Source organism: Egretta garzetta, unplaced genomic scaffold (assembly GCF_000687185.1).
Source record: "Egretta garzetta isolate BGI_Z169 unplaced genomic scaffold, ASM68718v1 scaffold166, whole genome shotgun sequence".
In the NCBI taxonomy this organism is placed as follows: Eukaryota; Metazoa; Chordata; class Aves; order Pelecaniformes; family Ardeidae; genus Egretta; species Egretta garzetta.
Window position 1 is genome coordinate 3,650,166 of NW_009260133.1, and position 25,564 is coordinate 3,675,729.

A 25,564-nucleotide genomic window follows, 5' to 3' on the forward strand; every position below is an offset into this window, starting at 1 on the left:
CCAGCGGTGGATGAACTGACCGCACCCCCCATTCCCCGTCCCCCCTGCGCCACTCGGGGGGGGGGGGAGCTGGAGAAATCAGGAGTGAATTTGTGCCCAGGAAGAAGGGAGGGGTGGGGGGAAGGTGATTTAAAATTTGGTTTTAGTTCTCGTTATCGTATTCTGATTTAATTGGTAATAAGTCAAATTTATTTTCCCCAAGTTGAGTCTGTTCGGCCCATGACAGTAGCTGCTGAATGATCTCTCCCTGTCCTTATCCTGACCCATGAGCTTTCCATTATATTTCTCTCCCCTGTCCAGCTGAGGAGGGGAGCGATAGAGCAGTTTGGTGGGCACCTGGCATCCACCCAGGGTCAACTCACTACACCAGCGATAAAATTTCAGTTGACTTATGGCTGGGCAGTACTGTCCCAATGGCTGGGAGCAGAGGCATTATGAGAATCTCCAAAGAATCTCAGAGAAGTGGTATCTTCAGAGACTGTTTCTCTGCAGGAGCTAAAAGTGCTGAGAACTCACAGGCTGGATGTCAGAGATCTATAGAGCTAAGTTAACGGGACCCTCTGGTTTGTCTTCTACAACACAGGGGAGTTTCTCCAGTTATCCCATTTTTATTCCACATATCAAGTGGTCAACACACAAAACAAGAGGGAGAATTGTAAATAATGTACTTCCTGTGTGATGCCCAGCAAAGGCCAGGTTTTCACAGTAAGTGGGGCTCTATATTTGCTGTCTTTTACAGGCAGATTAAAACAGGTCTGAACAATCATTGTGCATCCAATGAACCTCCCTTTCAGAAATACATTCCAGCCTCGGAAAGGTTTGATACATCTGCTGTATGGCCGGGAGGGTGCACATCATAATTTCTTCCCTGCCTCTGCGTCAGGCAGTGTTCCCTGACATTCCTTCTTTCCAGTAAATAAATGCGTGCATAAATAAGACCCTAAAAATCATTTCTCTTTGATAAATATTTTAGTGAATATTCCTGCTTCCACAAGGCTCTCTTTGGTTCCCCTGAAGCCAGATCTGGCCCACATACAGTGAAAATGAGGCTGTCTGCTCAACATGCAAAACTCCTTATGTTCTAGCTAACCAGTAAGCGTCAAGTGAAAGGAAAAGGACTCTTTCTTCCTTTGTCTTCCAGCAATGTTAGCTTAGACAGCCACCAGCACATGATCATTTACATAAGGAGGGAACTGCAGAGCTGCTGCCAACTGCCCATAGTGCCTGCCAAAAACAGATGTTAGATGTTACTGTTAGAATAATGTCTTCTTCAGCTTGACATCTGAGTGCTGCAATCTTTATTTAAAAGGAAGAGGAAAAAATATGGTTGAATTAATGAAATGAAGCACACAACATATGGCCTGAAAAAATTATAATGTAAGGGAAAGTGCTAGTTGTCCAATTGCCTAAGACTGCTAAACTCAGCTGGGTAGATTTGTCACAGAGAACTGTCCTGGTCTGTCATGTAGATGGATCTGGTGACCTAATAGGTCTGTTGTATTTTTACATTTTTACTCCCATGCCTTCACATCGATTTTTAAATCGTTTCCAAAAGGCAGTGAGTAAAACTGTAAAGCACTATATTGACCAGGAAGGGGCTAAATCCAGCATTCCTTGTAACCAAAAATCTACACCTTAAGTAGAAGGCAGCCTTATCACAAAAACTGTGATTTATCCTTGGGTTTTGCTATAATTTTGCATGAATCCTGGAGGCTCTATGAAAACAGAATTGAGAGAAAGCTTTTGTATTTTTTCTGTGAGATACTTTATTCATGTATCTTACAGGAAAAGAAGGAACCTGTCTGCAAAGGTGAACAATATTATAATTTATTACTTTGTTTGCCTGCCTTCCTGTAAGCAGGGAACTAAACCTCTTGGTCTATGGAGCTGAAAAGCTGACTTACATTGCAGTCAGCCTTATATAGCCAGCCTCTATCAAGACTTATATTGATGCTGGCTCTGTAGGGTCAGTAGAATGAACCCTCGTTTTTGCATTTGTATGTTGAGGTTGAGGTTGAGCTTTCGCACGGCCTCAGCCATGCCTAACAATGGTCAGTTCACTCTTCAGCCCTTCCTTTGGCTAATAGCCACACTGTCTTTTCTTGCTAGCCAGAGGCTGTGGGGACTTAACATCCCTGAGATCTCTGTCCTTTGCCTAAATGTCGTTGGATGTGGTTAAAAAAGTAATAAGAAATACAGACAGATGTGCAGGCACACATACTGCATGATCTCACCAGCGCCGTCTCTTCAGGAGCGCTGGCTAAAATGGGTGCAGATCCCCAGCTTTCATGTGCTGTGATTTCGTTGTAGGTCCTTGTACTAAAAGCAATTTGTACCTACAAGGTGTCTGTCCCCAGATGACTGGAGGTAAGGCAGAGTATCTCTCTCTCCTGCTGCAAGAGTAGCCGATACAAACTGCCTCGCAGGGGGTGCTCCCGCCATTTTTAGGATTTCAACCTGAAGCTGCTGTGTGGAAAGAGCAGCCACCTAATTGCACGGCTGCCTGCTCTGCCGGGGTGTGCAAAGCACTGCCATCTGCTTCTGAAGATAGGTGGGAGAAGAAAGCATGTGAGTGCTTCGTGTTCTCCCTACCTTCCTTTTCTTCTCCTTGGCTGGGAAAGGAGGTTGTAAGGGTGTTCCCTGGGTATTAGACTCTGGTGGCAGGTGGGGAGGAGTTGGGGTCTGCAGCCAGGTCACGGCTGGCAGGAGGGGTTCTCCTGACACTCACCATCTCTGTGGCAAACTCCTGCAATGGGCCTTTTTAGGTGTGTTTTGTTACTTTTTATGGCTTTGGTGAATGAAGTGAGCTCAGTGAAGAGTCAGGTGTATACCAGAGCTTCCTCCAGAAAAGAGGAAGAGGGAATGGGATTGCACATTTTGGTAGCATTGCTGTATTGGGTTGGCTCAGCCATCTTGCTTAAAAACACCAACAGACTGGGCTGAGATGTTATCCCCTCAGGAGGGTTACACAGGCATTTACACGTCATGATATGGTTTCAGAACTGCAAGAATCTTGGCTTTCGGTCATTCTGATTCTTTAAGCATTTTTAATCTCTTTCCTCTTTCAAATTACAGACTTTCTCTAACCAGTTGCAAAGGGTCTGGGGGAGGATGCAATAGGGAAATGTGTGCCGATGCAGCTCGGCAACAGCACACTGATGTGGAGCTTTAGCTGGATGCAAAATACACTGTGTTCGGCAGTTAAGCCCTTTTTCTTTGCATCCTCCTATCCAAAGAAGTATTTACATGAAATGTCAGTCACCCTGTGGAATTATATGAGAATTAATTATCTGTGGAGAATGATTTGGCCCTATTAATTATGGGTCTCACATAAGAAAAAGAATAGGCCTAATGTGTCATATGATTTTTTTTTAGCCAGTGAACTAGGAACCCATCGGCATCAAATATCAATAATGGTTTTGTTGAATACAGATTGATGACCTCTGACAAAAATTATAGGAGAAACTTGTATCATTTTGTCTTATTATAGCTTACTAAGACCTTAGTCAAGATCGGGGTCTTATTTTCTTAGGCTGTCATGCAAGGGGTTAAAGCTGATATTTATCAGATTATTGTCTGCAACCAGTCATGAATGAATAAGGCTTTAATGTATGTAGAGTCAGAAATAACTGATGTTAAAATACAATCGCAAATCAAATACAGTATTTCATGGAGACAGTTAAAACATTATGCCTAATTAAGTCTTCATTTAAACATGTGTGTAATTTTGTTGTTCAAATTTATGTACAGCCTTGTAGACCGTTCCCTGCAGTGAATTATGGTGCCTGTTTGTATCTTGCCGTTTGGTAAAGGAAATCTGGAATTTTATGTTTTGCAGATATAGTCAGTTATAAACAAAGTCCTAAGAAGTTTTCTGGGTTATTCAAAAGCTGCATATTTCACTGAGAAAAATGGTGTATTTATCATACTGTACTTCTAAAATATGCTCTAAGTATTTTCTTGTCCCTGTGCTTTCTCTCTCTCTCCTCACATTGTTCAGCACCTTTTCTGAATGGCTGCAAAGCACAGTACTGGCAGGCACATTTGCTGGAATAGGATCCTTTCTAGGGGAAATAGCTGCTTGGCTGCAGGGGAAAGTCATACTTAAATACCAACAAAATAGAGATCATCACCACATTTATGAATTTCTGACTGTGACATAAATATATGTATAAGATGAAATGGCAACCTGATTTTTTTTTTCTTTTGTGGGTAAAGTCAGTCCTGGATGTTAAAGTAGAAATTGAAAGAAGGTTTGGATTTTTTTTTTTCCTTTTGCAAATTATGAGTTACGTCTAGCTGTTACCTTTCTGTGTTGCCAAAAGTGTTTTAGGAGGTTGGTTGAAGCAAACCTGAAGACACCTCATGGTATCGAGCTGTTATAGAATTGCATGTGTGCTGAATGCCCAATGTAAGAACATCACATCAACAATAGAGGTGATCCGCCCGCAGCAGGACCGTTTGAGATAAGGGATGATCTAGCAACAGGATAAGCTGGTCTGTAGCTCCTCTTTGGAAAAAAAAAAAAAAGCAGTATGCATACACGCTACCTAGTCCAGTATATGTATTCTGCTGTCTTGCCTGCATTAGGATCTTAGTGTTTGTTGTGCTACTGAGTCTAAAAACCATCTATGTCAGGCTGAGGAGAGATGATGTGAAGAAATCTCACAGGCGGTGCCCTAAGTTTCACAGGAATTCTGCAGAAGGGGAGTGAAAACCACAGATTCAGTAGGACAAATCCATCCTGAAATGTTTTTTCTGAATTAATATACTACTGCAGAATGATTTTCTTGGGGATAAAATCAGTGCAGGCTTAATTTTTGTTCAGATATTTTACTGGTACAATGACACACCTACTGCTGCTTGAAACAGTAAACCTGTGACAGAATTTGCTTTTGGGAAACAGCGCTATGGTACGAGCACTTAACATTGTAGAGCAGATGATTCTCACTTTTCGGGCAATGATGTTGGACTGTAGGTCAAGGAAACACATTGGCACGTTCATCCTTCACCCAGTTGCTTTGAGGGTGGACATTTAAAATCGAAAATAAATGGCACGAGAAGCAAAGAGGGAACTTCCTGCAACCAGGACTTTGTTTTATACTTTAGAAAAATCATTTCACCTACTAGCTTGGCTGGCAAGGTTAAGAACTGCCAAATCACAAGGCACTTGCTCAGAAATAGAAGAGAGAGAAAATTCTAAAGGAAACTCACATGATACAAATAATACTTCTTTAATATCAATTTCATAGCAGTCTATTCAGAGAGCATTTAATGGGAAATGTAGCAAGGGATACCCATAAAGACACTTAACTGAATAAAAGCTCCTTCTTTGTTCTGTGTATTTTTCTTAAAACTATGTCTGTTGCATTTAGTGTCATCTCCACAGCCCAAGCTTTGCAGGTTTTTTGAAATGTCTATGGAAAGGGTGAATTGAAAATATAAGTTTTCACATGTTTTCAAGACACAAGCCATTTCTGCATGCAGATTGGGTTCATTCATGACCATTTATTCAGATGCAGATACATCTACACAGAAGTGCAAAACCACAAACAGGGAAAAAAACCCCAACAAACAGGAAAATTATAAACAGGAAGAGCCTTTGGGAGTTTTCACTGCATGTCTTTTCCACAGCTTCACTGGAAATTAGTGGCCCCTGCTCTGTGGATACTTCCTTGGCCACCACAGATCTAGCATCAGGCTTTGGTAGGATCTGGGCTGCAGAACTGGAACTGATTAAGGAGAAGAGAGCAAGTTAAAAAAAGAAATAGAATAAATACATACAGCCACTATTCACACCTGGACTGTAGGTCTTTTTGCTTTGCTCATACAAGAAAAAGAAGACAAGTATAAACATTTATTCATTAATGGCAAATCACTGCCTCTGTTTCCAAAGGTAACCAAGAGCCTTACCCCCATGGGCACAGAAGGACAGAAGGTCAGCTCCACCATACACATCTCCCTGTTCATCCCTTTAGAAAGCCTTTTGTGGATGGGCTGTGTACGTAAACAGCGCTAGAAATCCTGCTGTAATCCATGAACTCATTTCCCAAATATGCATAATAAACCATATTAATTTGCCATACCTTCCCCATCAATAAATTTCCTTCTTCCAAGGGATGGGCCATCCATCCACTGCAGTACAAAATGTCTTCTGAACAGTATTTTCAGTCTTCTGAAAGAAATGGGGAGGCTACAAACAAGTGCATAAATACAGAGCCTTTGCATCTATTGCCTCCTTCCACAAGGGTGTCTGTGTAGGGAGGCTAGAAACAAGTACAGACATACAGAGCCTTCCCAGAGATTTCCTCCTTTCATGTGTGTGGCAGGGTATCTACACTCAAACCTTCTTCCCAGAGCAGGATTGGGTAGAGTTTTTAATTATAGTGAGGACTGTGTGAAAGAGCAACACTACATAGTAATTATGATAATTGTTTATCCGCATGCTGTATTGATGGAGAAGTATATAATGGAAATAATTTTTAGTTCCACAGAGAAAAAAAGTAAGGCATTAGCTCAATTCTAGCAAAAATGTTATTACCTATTCAGCTCATAGTGATTTGATACCTATATGCGATCATCACATGCCAAGGAGTTAGATACATAGTCCTGGATGCTTTTCACAGTTTTTCCTTTAATCTTTCCTGACAGCTTCCCAGAGAAATAATGAATAAAGAAAATTAGATTTATTAATAAATTCATAAAATGGGGAAGATGTCTCTCAATGAAAAAATTATCCACTTCTAATAAGCACTAGCATTTTTATTTCTTTCACTTAAGTTTCAGTTTCACACTACTATGGTAATGGAAATTTAACTTCAAATACTAGAATGATTAACAATAAGGTATAAAAGACAATGAAGACAGAAGGCAGGCCCTCACCTTCATAAACTTCTATAGTTCAGAGGCTAACGATGACATTTTATTCCCAAGAATCTGACTCAGGGTAAAGAGCAAAAGGATGTAAGGCAGGAGAAGGAAGCTAAAAAAAGGAAGGCATGTACTGGTACCCTAGACACAGTCAGTACAAGGGGATGTTCATTTCTCCCTTTAATTTTTCCTGGAAAGGAAAGGTGTCTTCCTTCCCTCTCCCTTCCTTCTTCTTCCAGAGACAGTCTTATGACTTGTTGGCACTTCCTAAAGGCGCAAAATGCCCTTGATCCTGGTAAACTCAGCAATAAATGAAGGTGTCTGGATCCTGAGAAGAGGTGACTTGAATTTGTATGTTCAGTTCCACCTGCAGGGCCCAGAGGAATTGCACATGGCTGTAAGATCACACACTGCATGCATTCGCACTAGGGTGATGTTGATATTTACAGAAGCATTGAAGTTTGCAGCTGTCTGTCCTTTCATAGATAATCGATAAATCATACGTCAGCTCTGGTGATTGTGCATGTCAAGTAACAAGTCATCAACATCTAAGCTATTAAAGATGGTGCACTATTTTTGTGTTGGTTTAAGAGCTGTAAATCTCTTCTCACTGAAAGAAGACAACAGTGGGGGGGGAAAAAAAGCAACTCCATATACAAACCATCACTTGCTGCCATTTCTGGCTCTGGTCAGGAAATGCAGAAATGTTTATGAATAAGGAGAGAGCCCTCCCCAGTAAAAAAAAAATTAAATCTGCATGATCTCTAAACTGCCCTACTTGTCACCAGCTGACAGATCTGAAAAATGAAAACCACTTTTGACATTTACTGATCTTAGTCTACCAGATGGTGTATGGCACTTCCAGACCAATGTGATGGGGAAGATAGGAACTGATGGAAAGCAAAGCAGATCATAACTGTAAGCATCCTCTTTTGTAATTCTGACCATTTGCCACTTCATAAATTAATCAATCTGATTTCCAATGTATAGTTATAATTCTACTGAAAATCAGACTAGGGCAAACGGATCCTGCTCTGCATCCCCGATGAAAATAAAGATTACAGAAAATAAACTGAATTCTGTGAGACTCTGGCATCAGCTCTTTACCTCTGCTGACTCCCTTCTGACACAAAGGTATTTATGGTCTAAATTAGTGTTAATGTTTTGCAGGGCTTAATTCGTATTACTGAGTGGCTTTGCGATAAACAGCTAAAAGTGCAAAACATTACAATTCTATTTCCCAGACTATAATTTTCTGCAGCAATAGAAATGCATTAGTGCTGGCTTTGACTTCTCTTCTGCTAAGTAAGGGCATGTTTTAATGCGTTTCTGAATCTACTGCACCTCATTCTTCTGGGGTGGTTCATTGACTTATTTCCAACTAATAAAACAGGAGCAAATGATGATCTGAAATCTAGAATTGTACATAACATCTAGGAGCTTCCCTCAAGATGGCACTACTGAACTGCTTCACATACCGCTGAACCCTTATGTAATCTTGTTTATACAGCATCAGGGTCACTTTAAAGCTAAGATCACACGATGCTAATTTGGCCAATGATTTTCATTTTCGTTTTGGCAAAATGCCTTCTTTATGTCTACACACAGATATTTAAATGCAATATTTTAGTGCAGGCTCTGCCAATAGTCTTGTAGTCAGGGAACACTTGTTAAAAAATAGCTAGGATTATACTTTTCGATCTGCCTTGGAAACCACGAAGCCCTCTGAAATCTGCTACGCAGATTTGTGTACATCAGATTTACAAGCCTCTTTTCATGTTGACTGAGACTCTGGATCTTTGCCCTAACATGTGAATTGAAAAGGATGATACAAAGTAAGGGGGGGAATGGGAAGAATTAATTTTTTTGGTACCTGACTAGAGATAGTGCCCACACACAGCTATCTATCTCCACTCTTAAGCAAGAAAATTCTTGCCTTTCCACCATCCTACTAGAGCCTCCTGAAACACTGTGCAGAAATCCAAGGTCATACAGTATCTAGAGGTGAAAGGTCTGGAGCGATGTCATTACTTCTTCTCTCATCCCAAACTTTGCCAGAAATACAGCCTAAACTTCCCAGATGCTGTCCTGACCTTTGCGCGCACGCAGAGTCTTCCAGACTGGGAGCTTCGTTACAAAGAAAATCTGGACTATGATCAGTAGAGGCAATCCTTAGAAAAGAAATGCTTTTTTTCATCTTTTCTTTTCTGACTTTCCACAGTTGTTCTCAAAACCCCTCTCTCTCAGAGGGCTGCTCTCCTGAATAATGTTGTAATGAAATATTTATCTGTAGTGATTTCTACACAGTTTGGGATAAGACATCGAGGAAAACCTTGCTGATCTGTATCGATGAATTGTAGGAAGAAACTGAGATATCATTTGCATTAGCAATCCCCTTATAGACCACTGGAAAGGATCTGGTTATACTTCATTCAAGTGTTGTAGGGTGTTAAATGAAATTATCTTTATTGCAGGACTAAAGAACCTTGCTATGCTATGCTAAAACTATGCTATGCCTTGAGTAACTGATTCACCATAGCAAAACCTCATCTGTGTACCTGTGAATAATGTGAAATGACCTGAACAACACAGAACTAGGAAAAAGTTTTTACACTGTGAAAGATGGGTATCATCATAAGCACAGGCTCTGTTTAAAATATGTAACGTTTTGTAACTTTTAAGTGTCTCCTCCATGTTTTAAAGGTAGTTGAAATCGTAGGTTTTTACTCTTAAGAAAGCTTATGAGTATTTTTTTTTTTTGAAGCTGTAGCAATCTGCAAGAAATTTATAGACTTGTGTGGGACCTCCCTGTTATGTGGCACTGACACAGCTCAGTCTACGCTTAGCACAAAATTTGTTCCATCCATCTGAGGCCCTGTGAGATCAAAAGCTGGTCTGCTTTTTTCTTGCAACTCTGTCAGTTGGTTTGATAAGGTACATCACCTCTCCCTCAGAAATGTTGCCTTCCCACAGCTGCAATTACAGAGATCTCAAATTACTATGAAAGGAGCTTCACAACTGTATGTGGTGTTGCAACAAGAGACGGCCAAAACTGTTCACTGCAGGTGAACAGGGTCCAATTTTGCCTAGCATACCCTGAGATGAAATGGCTGACTTAAATAAGGGGTCCTTAGACAACCCTGGATAGATTTGCAAATGGTGTCATGCTGAAAAACAATAATTTAGTGTGAGGTCTGACAGAACAGATAAAGGAGGTAATATGAATACGGCATGTGGGACCTGTGCCTTGAGCAATGATACCTGACGGAATCCATGGCAAGGGACTGCTACCCAGGACGCTGGTGGGTTAAGTGCTGTACTCCCTGACAATTACTGATTATTACTTCAAAACCCCAAATTAATATTGTGGTTTTCTCTCTCCATGTAATAAAAAGTTATATTTTCAGAATCCGATCAAGTATTTGAGAACAAGTGGGTATTATCCATTGTATGTTCAGAAGCCAGCTTGATTGGTACATCTAACCACCTTTTGGAAGATGGGGGCAGAAGTGTATATGGAGCTGCGTTTGCTTTATAACAAAAGCCCAGACTCCAATCACAATGTTAAAAGTACACACTGTAATTCCTGGGGTTTTTTCAGTGAAGGAAGCTACCTGAAGAAATCCTTTTGTCTTCTTCCTTTTGTGGAAAAGTTCAGTATTTCTGAGCAATAGTGGTAAGAAACACTATGATTAAAAGGTCTAGCTGAAGTCAATAAAAGCTTGCAGTTTATTCAACAGCACCAGCGGTTCACTCCTGAACTCTTGGAAGCTGCTGTCATGACAAAACCAAAGCAAAGTAAAATCATGGAGTCTTGCTACTTGCTGAATGCAATGAGCAGGTTTAGGCTTAAAATAAACAGTACCCTGTTGTTTGCTGGGCCTTGATCCCAAAAGCACATATGCACGTCCTGCACTTCACAACCATGGACCTGCTGACTGATTTATGTAAAACAACTTTGTGGAAATGTTTTCAGAATTAAGACCCTACATCTACTATGGATGACTTGAGGACCTCCCTTGCTGATTAGCTGGTCCATGGTGTAGAGTGGTAGAATCTGTCCCATTATTATTGACTGCTTACGTTATTGGTGTGCTCACAATGTCCTAAATGCTGGTCTGAGAAGGTACAGCCCCTCCTATAAAGTGTCATGGTCTGAAAACATATGAAACAAGGGATGAAGAGTAAGGGAGGAAGGCAGATGAAACATGAAAATAAAGCTAGACACGCTTCCAGTCTTCCAATACCTGCTGTTCCTTTTGCTCTGGCAACCTAGGGAAACTATTGCAGAACATTTCTGACTGTATGAACAAATAACAGTTTCAATGTGTGCAAGAAGAGATGTAGAACCTCAGCAAAAAAAATTATTTTCTGAAGTCATCGTTACTATCTTAGAAAGAATAACAAAATTTTCACTCCCACTGACGTATACCTATTATGTTTCTCTCACATTTTTCAGGTTTTTTACCCTTCTTCTTCCCACTCCTTAGACGTCATTGCATGTCTATGATTTGGTAGCTTACTCAATGGTTCCTCTACTATCCATGCATTTGGTGCATATTATCTAAAATTGTTCCCAGATTTAAGGACAACAATACATAGAAAAGCAGAGAAAAAAATAAAGTCCAAGTAAATCTTTGCATCTCAGCCAACTCAGCCTCTAAAAATGACCCCTCTTAATATACTGAACAGTTCCTTTTGCTTAGAATATAATAGACGCCAGTGAAAAGTGCAAGAAAGTGAACTCTAATTGCTAAATCTGTCATATCCATGCATGTATTGAATGCCTCTAATTTCATACTCTGCGGCAGTGCAACATGAAGCAACATAGTAGGAATTTCCGGTGAATGAATGGATTCACAAGAATGGATGTGGGCAACTAATAGATGTATGATATGTCAGTTTGGTTCTGATGAGAAAGCAATATTCACATGTCCAAGCAGAAGTGAGAAAAGGAGCCGACGGAAGGAAAGCTAGGCTTTCACAGAGAAGCAGCTACACTGCTAGATGGAATCTAATCAATGCAAGTCTGCTTACAGGAAGGTTGGCATCAAAACACAACAGCTGAAGTGCAGCAGATGGCTAGATCTGAAGGAGATGTAAACAGAGGCTGAATAACTAAGCATTGCATTCTGCAGATGTCAAAGTTTCCAGGCTGTAAAAAGTTTGGTGTAAGGGCTCTCCTGAAAGCTCTTTTTCTTTTTGGCTACCTAAGCCCCGAACTCTACCCACACTCTCTCCATGTGATATCTTAAAGGCATCTGAATTGTCTGGTTTCCCAGCATGTGGTTGATGAGGAGTTGTCCCCAAAAGGCTATAAACTACAGAGGATTATCCTTTCCATGCTTCTTGTACATGGATCCTGCCAGTACTGGGTGCTCTAGGGGTTTCATTCTCAGTAGCAAGGATATATTGTAAAGGTGAGGAGAACACTGACATTGATATGGTTAAAGGATATAGAAGCACAAGGGTGGACTGGTTAACTCCAATTTCCTGCAGACTGAGGAAGCAACTGAAGTCTCTTAATACCCTTCTCCTTTCTTGCACATTCCCAGCTTGTTTGTAAGGCCTGTGTATGAGGAAGGAGGTCTATAGCTAGAGAATGGCAGAAAACCAGAAAGCAAGGCTGTGTGCAGGAGTCAATTGTCCACGAGGCAAATAGATTTCTGTGTAGTCCTCCAAAGAAATAAATAGACTTGAAAGCTGTATGAGTCAACCCTGATCTGTTCCATGCATTTCCTGCTGCCTACTTCTTTTGTCATCTTTTCCCACTTGTGACTTGCACTTCTTTTCATATCACACCTCTACTTAAAACAGGCCACTGCTTTTCAGATTACAAGCACCATTCATCTCTTTCAATCTTCCCTCAAAACACTCTACCATTGAAAAGAAAAATTGTGAGATCTCTTCACCAACAATAACTGTCCTGTGCATCACATTCTGCAAACGAGATAGTGAGCTGTTCATTCTCAATGTGCTCTGGAAAGGGTATGTGCATACTTGATGCTGTATACACAGCAATATCTTCCAAAGTCAGGTAATTCAAACTGTTAGGGCAGATGTTTTGACTAGTCTTGAAGGAAAGGACAGCAAATGGCAGTGCAGAGGGGAATAATAGCTCAAATGCTGAGCCGCTACCTGAAAACTGATACTAAGAAAGATCTGTAGGGAGACCGTCGCTTCCCAGTTTATGAGTAGTGAAGAATTAAGTTCAATAGAAAAAATACTGTGAGGAAAATGAACTCAAATTTAAAAGATTATTTTTAGTCCCTTGCTCTTATCTTTAGTTAATTGTGATTGTTCTTGATGGGTAGGTAAAGGATTTTTTGCCTCATTTCTCTCTCGCTTTGCAGGAATTCCAAATTTATGCCCTCTTAACTTTGGCCTGCTGTCAGCAATGCAGCTTAATTAGCCTAATACGCCTGTCTCCAACCATCAGCAACACCATGCTATGCCTTCTACTGTTGACTTTGTGAAAGGTCACCAAACAACACCCTACAGTTGTCTCTCATCTGGAACAAGGATTTTTAGGCTGTCCTTTGGACTCCTTCATCCCTCTCCATGGCATAAAGATGAAGTGTGTTGAAGTTATGATTGGATGGCTCCTGAAACTGACTGAATAAAAGATATTTTAATAGTGACTTCAGCTGGTATAGATGTTCTCAGACCGTGCCACAAGGATATTTATGGTACCAAAAGAGATAGGCTTTACTGAAAGGACAAAAAATGACCATGCTTCAGCAGTGTGTTCAGCTTGCAGTATTAATTAGAGTGATTTGTTTTGCTTTGGCAATAAAGCTTTAGGTAATCAAACTCAATCTGAGACAGAATGTCATGGTAGTAAGTAACCAAGAATGACATTCACCAGCTTGATGACTTTGCTGGTGAAATTACTATTAAAGCTGACAATTCAGCTCTGGCATGTGGAAAACAGTGTGGTGTTAGTCCAGGCCACAGACCACGTGGGGAAATGAAAGTCTACATCCCTGAAAGTCTAATTGTATAGTCTATGCATCAACTGTGGGTTCACATCAGCTATGGTTTTACATTCAGATCCACATGTAAACACTGCCAATCATAAAGGTCTTTCTTCCAGCCATCTAAGTATTTTTAAATGCTAAAGGTGATCAGAAGTAAAATTTGGATCCAAACTGAAATTAAAACTTTTCACTAAAACTCATGTATTCAAAACCACAGAATCACAGAATCACAGAATGGCAAGGGTTGGAAGGGACCTTGGGAGATCATCTAGTCCAAGTTCACCTTTGTCTCTAGCTAAATACTTTGCCTTCTCTTCATGAAAGGAGGAAGATTAATGAATTATGCAATTAAAGAATTAAAACAGAGTGAAACAGAAAAAGCCAATGACTGTGACTGTCTTTGAAGCTCTAGCTGCTTTCAGGCAACATGCTTGAAGCCTCTGGTCACTGACAAACCCGGCACTTTATCCTCTCACCTCTCTTGCCCCAAACATACCACGTCACTGAGGCATTCTCACGACCCAGAAAGCCCAGGCGCTAGACTGATGGACATCAGCAGATTTGAGAGATCAGTTTCTCGGACATCTCTGGGCCTAGTTTTGGCCGTTTGTACTCACTGACTCCTTGCTTCTCCAGCTACAGCTTCCACAGCACGCCTTTCATTGCAAGCTTTCTGCGGTTTCTGGCCATGAATGAACGCTTCAGCCTTTTGGTACAAATTCAGTCTTTCTCAACTCCAGGGCACTTGCTTGGAAGTGCTGCCCTATGGGGTGCTGCACGCTCTCGGCTGAGGCCTGGCGCAGGAGAGATTCTGCGCGTGAACCCTGCCAACATGAACTCTGGTTTTGCAGGAGTTTGCCCTTGTAGACATGGTCCAAAATTCCCCCTTCCTTCTGCTGCTATGGGGTGAGTTCAGCACCAGCTGATTGCTAAGCTTTTCCTTAGGGAGGGTGGTATTTCAGACAGTGCTTCCTATAGATATATATTTATGTACATATAGATATATATTTATGCACATATAGATATATATATTTATGCACATACACATCTGTATGTATATGTATAAATATATCTTACAGCTTGTTCAGATTCTTTTGGGGTAAATGCTGCTAACATACTGTTTTCTAAGCTTCAAGTGTGGCTATTTGCCATATGCAAGGAAAATGTTATGACTTTGTTTAATAAAACAAGGAAGAATTTCCAAGCTGGTCCAAAAAACTCTAGGATCTGACCCTGGCCAATATCAGATGCTTCAGAGAAAAATGTAAGGGATGCTACAGTATGTATTTCTGGAATAAACTCGTTAATTATTCAGAATAAATCAAACGTAGCTGCCACAGTTAGTGAGTGAATATTAACCATGCATTGTAGGAACACAAAACATGAGTGGAGTCAGCTGTTGCCACCTTGAGTGATGTATGGAGTCTGAGGAGGTCAACACAGTCTTCAGCTCATTCCAAACTTTCTGCTTCTGCTTCTCACACAGGTGTATCTTTTGCCTCCCTGCGGCAGGAGCGGCTGTGCATCCCTGTCACTAATTAAACTGTAGGGTTGTTTGTTTCTGCGTGGTCATGGTATAGCTTGCTGTTTACAACTGAAGCGTTCATATATATTCTCATAAATCTTGTTCTGCTGGTTGCTTACCCAGTTCTGCTCTGTGGTGTTTCTCAAACACGCCAGTTATAGCCTGTTATGGCTTAACCCCAGTTGGCAACCAAGCCCCCACACAGCTGCTTGCTCACCCTCTCCCCCTGCCGCCAGTGGGATGAGGGAGAGAATTGGAAGGGCAAAAGTAAGAAAACTCAGAAAACAGTTTAATGATGGAAATAAAATAAAATAAAATAAAATAAAATAAAATAAAGTAAAATAATAAAAAATGTAGTGTAGTATAGTATAGTATAATTAATATAATATAATACAATAAAAAGGAAAACAACAAAAAGAGAGAGAAACAAAACCCAGAAAAAACAAGTGATGCAACCACTCACCACCTGCTGACTGATGCCCAGCCTGTCCCTGAGCAGCAATTGCTGCCCCCACAGCCATCTCCCCCCCATTTTCTACACGGAGCATGACATTATATGGTCTGGAATGGCCCTTTGGCCAGTTGGGGTCAGCTGTCCTGGCTGTGCCCCCTCCCAGCTTCTTGTGCACCTGGCAGAGCATGGGAAGCTGCAAAGTCCTTGACCAGTGCAAGGCCTGCTTAGCAACAACTAAAACATCAGTGAGTTATCATCAACTTTATTCTCGTACTAAATCCAAAACACAGCACTATGCCAGCTATTAGGAGGAAAAGTAACTCTATCCCAGCCAAAAGTAGGACATCATAGCCTTTGCTTTCAGTTTCTGAAACTCCACAGCAGGGAAGTTTCTCTACACTGACACCCAGATGCCAATATGTACAGTGTGTAATAAACAACAAAACATCCATGAGCTTATCCTCTGTTGGACAGCATTGTTTTAATATCCCTTAAAGAAAAAGTGATGGTACGAGGCTTAGCTCAGGAAATGGGGTTTCCTTCCCAGAGGCTCAGAAATGCCCTGGAGTCTTTTCTCCAGTGGTTCTTGTGAGTCTGTGGGACTTTCTGTGAGCTTACAGTTCCACAGCAGAGAGTGGGTCGTGCCAACCATGCTTCAGTCTCTGACTGCTCGTCAGACGTGTGACCGGCCCTAACTGCCACCCAAAACTGAATCAGCATGTACCTGCCAGGGATCCACTCATAATGGCTAACTTGCTTGATTTTACACTGCCCGCAGTTATAGTTCATCATAACATAACCATACCCATCACTTAGTCAGAAAGGCAGCTCAAAGACGAAGTGTGGTGTCAGTCAAAGGGGGTGGCGAGGCATGATTGCAAACCTGCTTCACTGGACTCTTCCCCCTTCTCACACCTTCCACACCTTCAGGGAGGGAAGCATAGAATAGAGTAGAATAGAATAGAATAGAATAGAATGGAATAGAACAGAATAGAATAAAATAGAGTAGGTTGGAAAAGGCCTTTAAGATCATCAAGTCCAACCGTTAACCTAACCCTGCCATCCCACCACTAAACTATGTCCCTAAGCACCTCGTCTACCCGTCTTTTAAATACCACCAGGGATGGGGACTCCACCACTTCCCTGGGCAGCCTGTTCCAATGCTTGACAACCCCTTCCATGAAGAAATTTTTCCTAATGTCCAACCTAAACCTCCCCTGGCACAACTTGAGGCTGTTTCCTCTTGTCCTATCACCCGTTACTTGGGAGAAGAGACCGAGATAACCCAGATGGGTCCCTTTGATTTCCCTTAGGTCTGAAGTCACTCTCCCAGTGACTATCTCCAGGCACATGCCCTGAAGAGACAACGCTGTCGGCAGACATTGTGGTTTGGGTTATACAATTCTGAGTTGCACAGTTTTCGCCCTGTGTGCTTCTCCCAGGGGCTGCCACAGGAGAAAACAAACCAGCTGCTCTGCACTTTGCTCCTGCACCTGGGCACTCAGGCATCTGGCACTGCTGAACGCACACCATGCTAGGAAAGCACCTCTCAGCTATTTAGAATTAATATTTTTGAATGAGTAACAATGAATAGTAACTTATTTTTACTGAAGAAATAAAAAAAGCCAAATTAAAAGCGTGTGTCTGATTTAAAGAACAAAACCCCACAAAACCTGAAAAGCATCTTTGTGAGGTCTATTTAAATGTTTGGAGGCAATTCTGAGGCAAGTGTCTAAATTTAGTCAAGTGATTCAAGAGTTACATTAGCCTACATGATACCAGCACTAACTTGTCTGGCAGACAGCCAGAGCTGCAGGGCCAGGTTGTGAACTGCTAGAAGGAAGACTTACTTGACTTAAGGAAAGCAATGCCGCTTGCTTTTATTCTTTTACATGTATATTACGTGGCTAAAATATGTGGAGAAAGAAGGTAACAAATAACTAGCACCAAATGCTGTTAATGTCTCCCTCACTGACCTCCAAGGGTTTTAAGTGCTCTGCATGGGTTTAGTTGCGAACTTCATGTAAGGCAAGTAGGATGCTTGTGCAAATAAGTACTTTGTAGCACAGCAAAATTAGAAGACTTGCCCAGTATTTCTGAATAAGTGAATGTATGTTCCTTGAAACAGTGGAAGGGTATTCCAAGAACTTAAGTTTTTTAGAAATTAAGGCAAGATCTCCCTAGAAAGAATTAGCACAGCTGAAACTTCCTATGTGATAATGCATTTATGCCTTCCTTCTGACCTATTCGTCCTCCTTATAAGTTAGTATCTTGCGTGGAATTGTGGCCTGCCAAAACAGCTCTTTCCAATCAACAGAACTCTCCTGAAATTTGCAAGGCTTTTTGAAATCTTCCTCCCTTCATCTCAACTGTAATCAGATTTTTCAGCCTTTCTGAGACACTGGAAGTCTCAGCACAACTGTTAGGTCTAGTCCTGAATCAACAAATGCTTTCCAAAAGCAGGCAGAAAAGATTTTCCTTATCACAACCCTAGTCTTTCTGGTGACAGACATCAGGAAGATCAGTGCTGTGAAATGGCTGCAGAAAGTCCTTCTTCTGGTATTTCTCTAAAGGTGAGAGTGGTGCTGGGGGGACCGGGACATGCGGCAGAGCCATCTCCCAGGCTCTGGAGCAACTCCAGCGCAGAGCGGGCTTCGTGGCAGCCCGCTGTGCCCACTGCTACACCAGCCCAGTTATCTGCGAGACAAGCCATTAGCATTTCTAATTCCAGGACATTTTATCCAGACCCTAGGTACCTTACCCTATTACGTTATTAATTTCTGTCCCAGCTTTGGACACTTTCACATACCGGAGACTATGCTGTTTTGTAATTGCTTTATTAAAAGTGCAGATGAAAATCAGTTAGAGCTGCACTACTGGCAGCAAATGAATTCCACTTAGAAGCTATTACAGTTACCAACCCCAAATTATCCTCATCCCAGCTGGAGTGGTGCCTCAGTCAGCAATTCACCTTTTAAAGTGTTCTTTGTGTGAATAAGTCAGAGAAAAAAGAACCTAATTGGCCTTTGTTGTAATTTTTATTGGTGCATTCCCGGTGGATCTTTTTTCTTAACATTACAACGGCGTAACTCAGAAGCTCTGTGTAAATCAAAGTAACCACTTGGATTAACATCGCTGCCATGGAAAATGGAGATAAACCCTCAGGGTAGAGATTCAGCCCTTGGCTCATGCAGAATCTGATGCAAAGACTGAGGAAAGATGGTGTCTGTCCTAAATTTTTGACAGGTTTTCAACTAGGACTAGGGCAGCCGTGTCCGCATCTCTGATGTGGGATTCTGGATGCCTTGGTCCAGAAGAGCACAGGTGAGTGCTGTGAGATGCCCCAAGCACGTGAACAGCAGTCCCGAAACACCTCATACTCCTCACTCTGCCGGGCTGTTTTCCCCTTTGCTCCAGGGCTACCTGTTCTTGCTGTTTTTCACGCACAGGTGTGTTACCCAGAGGCTGCACAAGCCCTGCTCTGGGTTGATCATGAAGACTCTGTGTATAGGGAAGGCCATTGGGGTCTGAGGACGCTAAGAAATGCTGGCCTGAGCCACCAGCAGCACAGAAGGCAGCTCCATTCCTCCCTCTTCTGCATGGGTACGGTGAGGCAGAGGTCTCGGTTCCCTATGGTGCTCGCTGGTGCTAGCTGCAGAATGTGTGGAGGTGCTTAAATTTCCAGTGAGTGCTCAGGCTACTCAGCACTTTAGGAACTTTTAGAAACTTGAAGGTTCAGTCACTAATATGGGACTTCCAGGTGCTGCTCTTTTTTTTTGCTTGCAGAGGTGAGAATAATTTAAATGGCAAGAAATGCAAAAGGGAGGAGGTTGAGATTCGGGGACACCTTATATCACAGCCTGCTGGAAGCCATGCTCTACCAACATTGGGCTGAAAGGCTGCAGAGGTGCTTGGAGCTTGCAGGGTCTGTGTCATGCTGAGCTAGGGAAGAGGTACAGGAAACACCACATCACCCTTTTTATTACTTGCATGACTTCAGTGGCAAAACATCTCATTCACAGAATAGCTGTAGAAGGAGCGAAAAGGGGGCCAAAAGGCTTAGTAGCTTGCATTTAACTGAGCGACCAACTAATAAGTTTCCTTTCTTTGGAAGGAACCGTGTATTCCTGGCAAGTCTCCCCACAGTCGGGGCAAAGCAGACCATCGGTAGCTCTGCTCTGCGCAGCAGCGGTAGGAGAGGGGCTTGCAATATGGAAGTGCATCTGTCTGAGCTGTCCAAGAAAAATCACCCTTCAGGGAGATTTTAGCATATGAGACTGAACAAATGTAGTCAGAGTTTGGGAGCAGATTTTAATTCCCCTGGAATGTGGTCATTTCAATATCATTTTATTCCTTTGTTAAATGTCTTATGTTCTGTTCAGTCGTTCCTTGTGGTTTTCAGTTTAGATCAGCTCTTACAATGAGGTTATTCTCAAAATGATGGCATTATGTGACGCATGGCTACTAATTTCCATATCTAATTATTCAGTTTGCAACTAAATAAATGGGCTTTCTTTTTGCATAATCTTATCATATAAATTTAACAATAATCAGCATTTGTGGCCTGTCTGACCTTTGGAGCCCTTTGAGCTACAACAGTTAAGATATACCAACTTCTGGCACGCCAGAGTGCCATGTAGCTAACATCTAATTTATCTGCTTTTGACTCCTCAGCCCAGCCATGTGTTTACAGTTTTGAGAGAAGACACTCTTTGGAACAATCTCAGAGTCATCCTTGTAACATCCTAGCAACCCATTTCAACCACTCCACCACTGTACTCCTATGTTTTCTTGTTATCACTTAGCTTAACGTGGCATTTTAAAACCGTAGTTTGCTTATATACCAATACATTTTTGTGAAATAGTATTTAGCAAAATGCCAAAGCCACATGGTTGGCAAGAACCTGAAACTGAGATGCTTATTTAAGTACTTAGCTTCAGGTATTGGCATTTGTCTTAATATACAAAGCTTTTGATGTCCTGACAGCAATTCTTCTCTCCATATAAGGAATCCAAAGAGCAGAGAGAGCAGCCCTGACCTTACTCTTATTAAAGCCCTGTTTTAAAGGTATTACCTGTATTTTTCTGTCACCTGTGATAGGATTGCATGTTACCCTGCCTAAATATTGATATTAGGAGGAGAAAACAGGAGACGCTGGGTACTTTCAGCTCCTTCTCATCCTTTCACCTATCCCAAAACTACTTTGACTTGGCAAAGGAGTGGATGTCTGTCTTCTGTAGCACTTCTGAAAGGCTGCTTTACTCCAAGCTGCAGAATAACAGGTCAGGTAGTCAATGTAAGGAGGTTTTGCACTGCAGAGAGTAAGTTGCAAGCATTGGAACTCCTCCCTTTATGCAAAGATGGGCAGGAACCAAAATCATAAGAGCAACATGGTTTCACCCCAATTTCATTAGCATCTACCTCTTCTGGCTCCACAAGATTCCATTCTCCTGAATTGTGCTTGCTATCATTGGAAAAGGGTTACTGCTGGAACCAGCTTTGTCTCTTGAAAAACCCACATGGTTCATGTGTAAGAGTTCGGGGTTTTTTTCCAGAATCCCTGGGGAAGTTACCAGTGGCACAAGATTTTAGGGAATTCCCATTTTTCTTACAACAGAGAGAGGATCTATCAGTCCTCTCCTCCCAGGTCAGGATCACTCCTTGTGTGCATGAAGGCCTTGATGGATAACAGCTAGCGCTGATGCTTCCCGTGGTGTCGGGTTAGGGACAGGGTCTCACTGGGCTTCCTGTGTTGACTCATGGTGAAAGATAGACACCTTTAGAAAATACATCAGACCTTAGGTGGTCTGACTCAGTCCATCACTCATGACCAACCCTATGCAGATATGAGGGTTACTACTTACCCTTCTGATCCACTCAAACATTTGCCTACAGCTAGGTGAGATGGATTCAGACCTAAGACATTATTCAGTTACGAAACACGCAAACTCAGCCCAGATCTCAAACTCAAGATCTTTCCAACTCTTGTCCTGGCAGTGACAACAGAGACTCTGTCAAATAGTTCTTCAGCTGTGCCTGTGCATGGGTGGTTTCGGTCTTTGGTGAGACCAATATAAGTCCACTGACTCTACGGGCTAAATGAGGTTGCAGAAGCATAACTCTGTGCGTGTGTGTATACATATTAGTTATATATAGTGTAAGTAGTAGAAACACAATAGTAACCCTCTTGGTGATTGTCCTGGTTTAACCCAGCTGGCAACTAAGCATCACGCAGCCACTCGCTCACTCCCCCCTCCCTCAGTGGGATGGGGGAGAGAATCGAGAAGGAAAAAAAAGGTTAGAGCCGTGGGCTGAGATAAAAACAGTTTAATAAGAGAAAATAATAATAATAATAGTAATAATGAGAATGGTAAGAGAATATACAGAGTGTACAGAACGAATGATGCACAACACAATTGCTCACCACCCGCCGACCAATGCCCAGCCAGTCCCAAGCAGCGATCACTCCCTGAGCAGTGATCAGTCCCCGAGCAGCGATCACTCTCCCCGCAACCAACCGACCGACTAACTCCCCCCGAGCATGACGCTATATGGTATGGAATAGCTCTTTGGTCAGTTTGGGTTAGCTGTCCTAGCTGTTCTCCCTCCCAGCTTGTTATGCACCTGGCTGAGCAGGAGAAGCTCAAAAAGTCCTTGAGTAGTCTGAGCACTACTTGGCAACAACTGAAAACACCAGTGTGTTATCAACATTCCTGTAGTACTAAATCCAAAACACAGCACTATGCTAGCTACTATGAAGAAAATTAACTCTATCCCAGATGAAACCAGGACAGTGATACATAAGACAAAGGAGAACCCAATTCATCTCTCTCCTACTCATGGCAGTTTTGCAGAGGTGCATAAAAGTAACAAGTGGTTTAACTTTTGTAATGACATGAAGTTTTTATGATACAGAAGACACAAAGGAACAGGTCTGTCCCCCAAAACGGTAGCAGTCTTACAAAATAAGTTTCATAACAGATTTGCCCTTTGTTAGTCCAGTAGAAAATAATCTTTTTGGGGCACACTGTTCCACTTAACTTTCTGAGGCCTGCTGAGTTGGATTGTACTTGCCATTGTATCAGAGAAGATGCCTACAATTAAGTGATGGGGAAGGAATATAAAATTTGTCTTGTTTCCTTCTGATGTGCTAATATTTATACGAAAGGCTTTTGGTTCAGTGCTCAGTATATTTCCACAATCTGCACATCTGTTTGAAAGAGTAACCGGAATGATGACATCCTGTTGTACCTAAAATAGACTGGACTACCAAGGGGAGGTGTCATGAAATGACATTTAGTAAAAACTATTCACTCTTCCACAGCCCTGTTCCCTGCCGTGTCCTTCATGCCAGTTATTGATCAGATCTTCACTCAATGCAAAAAGCCTCTCTTTGAGCCCATGCTTTAAATGTAATAATAAAGTAGGTCATTGATTAACTGGAAGTATGACAGACAGCTCCTCCAGTCAGGTCCTGGAGTACTGTAAATCTTGAGGGAGGGGAGCAAGCGATGAATCAGTGATGTGAAAAGGAATAAAGCCCATAGGTTTTAATCTTTCAGGAGGAGGACTTTTCTCGGCAACACGGTTAGTAGCATTACCCTCAGCAAGTCGACGGCCATGCAAATTTACAAGAGAAGCTTTTTGGATTTCCAAAAAAAAAGAAAAAGAAGAAACAAACGTGTAAGATGAAATTCACTTACCCAACTGCAGTACCTAGGGAATTTTTTACTTTGCAGGCAACTAACTTATATTGGCTACTCCTACTCATCGTTCTCTACATTTAGATATAATAAATATAATTAAGCACTGCATAATTAAGCAGTTTTACATGCATTGGTTTCCACCGCAGTCTTCTGGCAGCACTTCCTTAGGAGTCCTTATCCCCAGGTCTGCGGCATGACTGCCCACCACGGCCTGGCCTCGAAGGAGAGCAGCCACCAGCAGGAGAGCACGTGCATCAGCACATGCATCGGCACGCTCCGGGGAAGCCTCGGGCTGGCCCAGCCCCAGCAGCGCTGCGCAGGATGGTCCCGCGAGCGGTTCGGCCATCCCACGCACCTCGTTGTCCCAGTCTGCCCGTCACCCACAGGCAGCACAGACATCCTCTTACCCCATTCTCCCATGCCCTCGCACTTTCTGCCCCAAAATTGCAGCACACACAAGCCTTTCATTAACTGGTTTGCACCGTTAATAACATCTGAGGAAGGATGGCGCTTATACCACAGAGCAATTCCATGTCAGATTCTCACTGAGAAAGGACCAGAGATATGGCTTTGACAGTATTCCCTCTTCTCCTGCCCCCACTGGACCTTTTTTTGCTCCAAAATTGCTCTCCGTCTGCCATGGCTGGCGTTGCTAGATGTCAGATCCACTCATCAATCAGTTCAGAGAGCAGAACAATGTTGGCTCAGCACTATGCACTGTGACACCCAGCAGCTTTTACACACTCGTGTTTGACGCGTTTTTTTCCTAAGCATGTAAAATCTGCAATTCCTACCGCTGCCTCCTCACTGCCTCCCACTTTCCCACCCAGTAAAAGCTAGCTCAGCCACTTGCATAATTTTTTTTTCAGACACTAGCACTGCCCACAGTCAGTCTACATAAACACTGGTGTGCAAAAAGAGAAAATGAAACAGCAGGCATTTATTTAGCTATTTTTTATTTACAGCTATGCTCTATGGACCTCATCATCACCCACACATCTCTGGCCTTTCCGTCTCTCATGTCCATGTCCCCCGTGCCCTGCCAACTCCAGCCCTCCACTCTCCCTGCCTGTAGCTGCAGTGGCCTGAGCTAAGCAGTGGATACTTTCATAGGTTTATGGAGGAAAACTATGCATGTGAATTAACTCAGGTAGCATTGGCTAGTTTTAAGTCAAAGCTCTGATGTTTATTTTTTATTAGAATTACACAAATATATGTATATGCATACAGTCCACAAGTGTATATAGAGACCCGTAAAATACTGTCAGATTCCCCACTACCCTGCATTTTGTATAGTCATTATATTTGTGTGAAAAACCTGAAGTGATATTAAATGCTGCCAAAGTATGTCACTGTCAATGAACAAGCTTAGTTTGATTCCGTCATGCTTCATTTTTACTTCTAGAAATTTTATTTGACTTTTTATCAAACAAGTAGGAAAATCAAAGGATGCTGAAAAATAATTTAACATGCTTGTGTGTATTAAAACATCTATTTTACATAAAAAATTAATGAAAAACTTTAGTCTAGTCTTTTTCTCCAGAGCTTGCTTCCTTCATTCCTTCCTTTCCCTCTTTTGTTCATTCTCTCTCCTGCTTTCTCTCTTTTTTTTTTATTTGAAATATCAACACTTGTACCTGATCTTGACATCCAATTTATCAAAACCAGAAAATGTTGCAGTAGGTCTGCATGGCAGAGCTGAAAGTTTGATACTATCAGCAGCTCTCAGCTAGCGATTACCTAAATGCTACAGGCATGAAAATGATGATCTAAATTACATTAAATGAAGCAGCATACTGGAAAATGACCAAGATTACTCAGCAGTTTCATCTTAGGAAATCGTCCTGTTGTTAGAATAGAAAGAGCCTTTACTAGGCCCTTTCCAGCAACAACACAGACTACAAGGATAGAGAACGATGGCGCTTCCTTCATTGAATTCATCCACTGTCTATTTAGACAGAGAGCAATATCATAAGCACATTCAGGAATGACTTAAATCAGGAAATGGCACTATGTAAAATACCACCG

General features: G+C 41.9%; 1 protein-coding gene across 1 annotated transcript in view; it reads right to left on the reverse strand.

The window, feature by feature from the left end:
* LRPPRC (leucine rich pentatricopeptide repeat containing) overlaps positions 1-23,882 on the reverse strand; it is a 150,386-nt gene extending 126,504 nt beyond the window's left edge. Inside the window, exon 1 of the mRNA XM_009641573.2 lies at positions 23,662-23,882. Coding sequence (XP_009639868.1) covers positions 23,662-23,882 — 221 coding nt within the window. The remainder of the gene's footprint in view (positions 1-23,661) is intronic.
* Between the last annotated feature and the right edge of the window lie 1,682 nt (positions 23,883-25,564).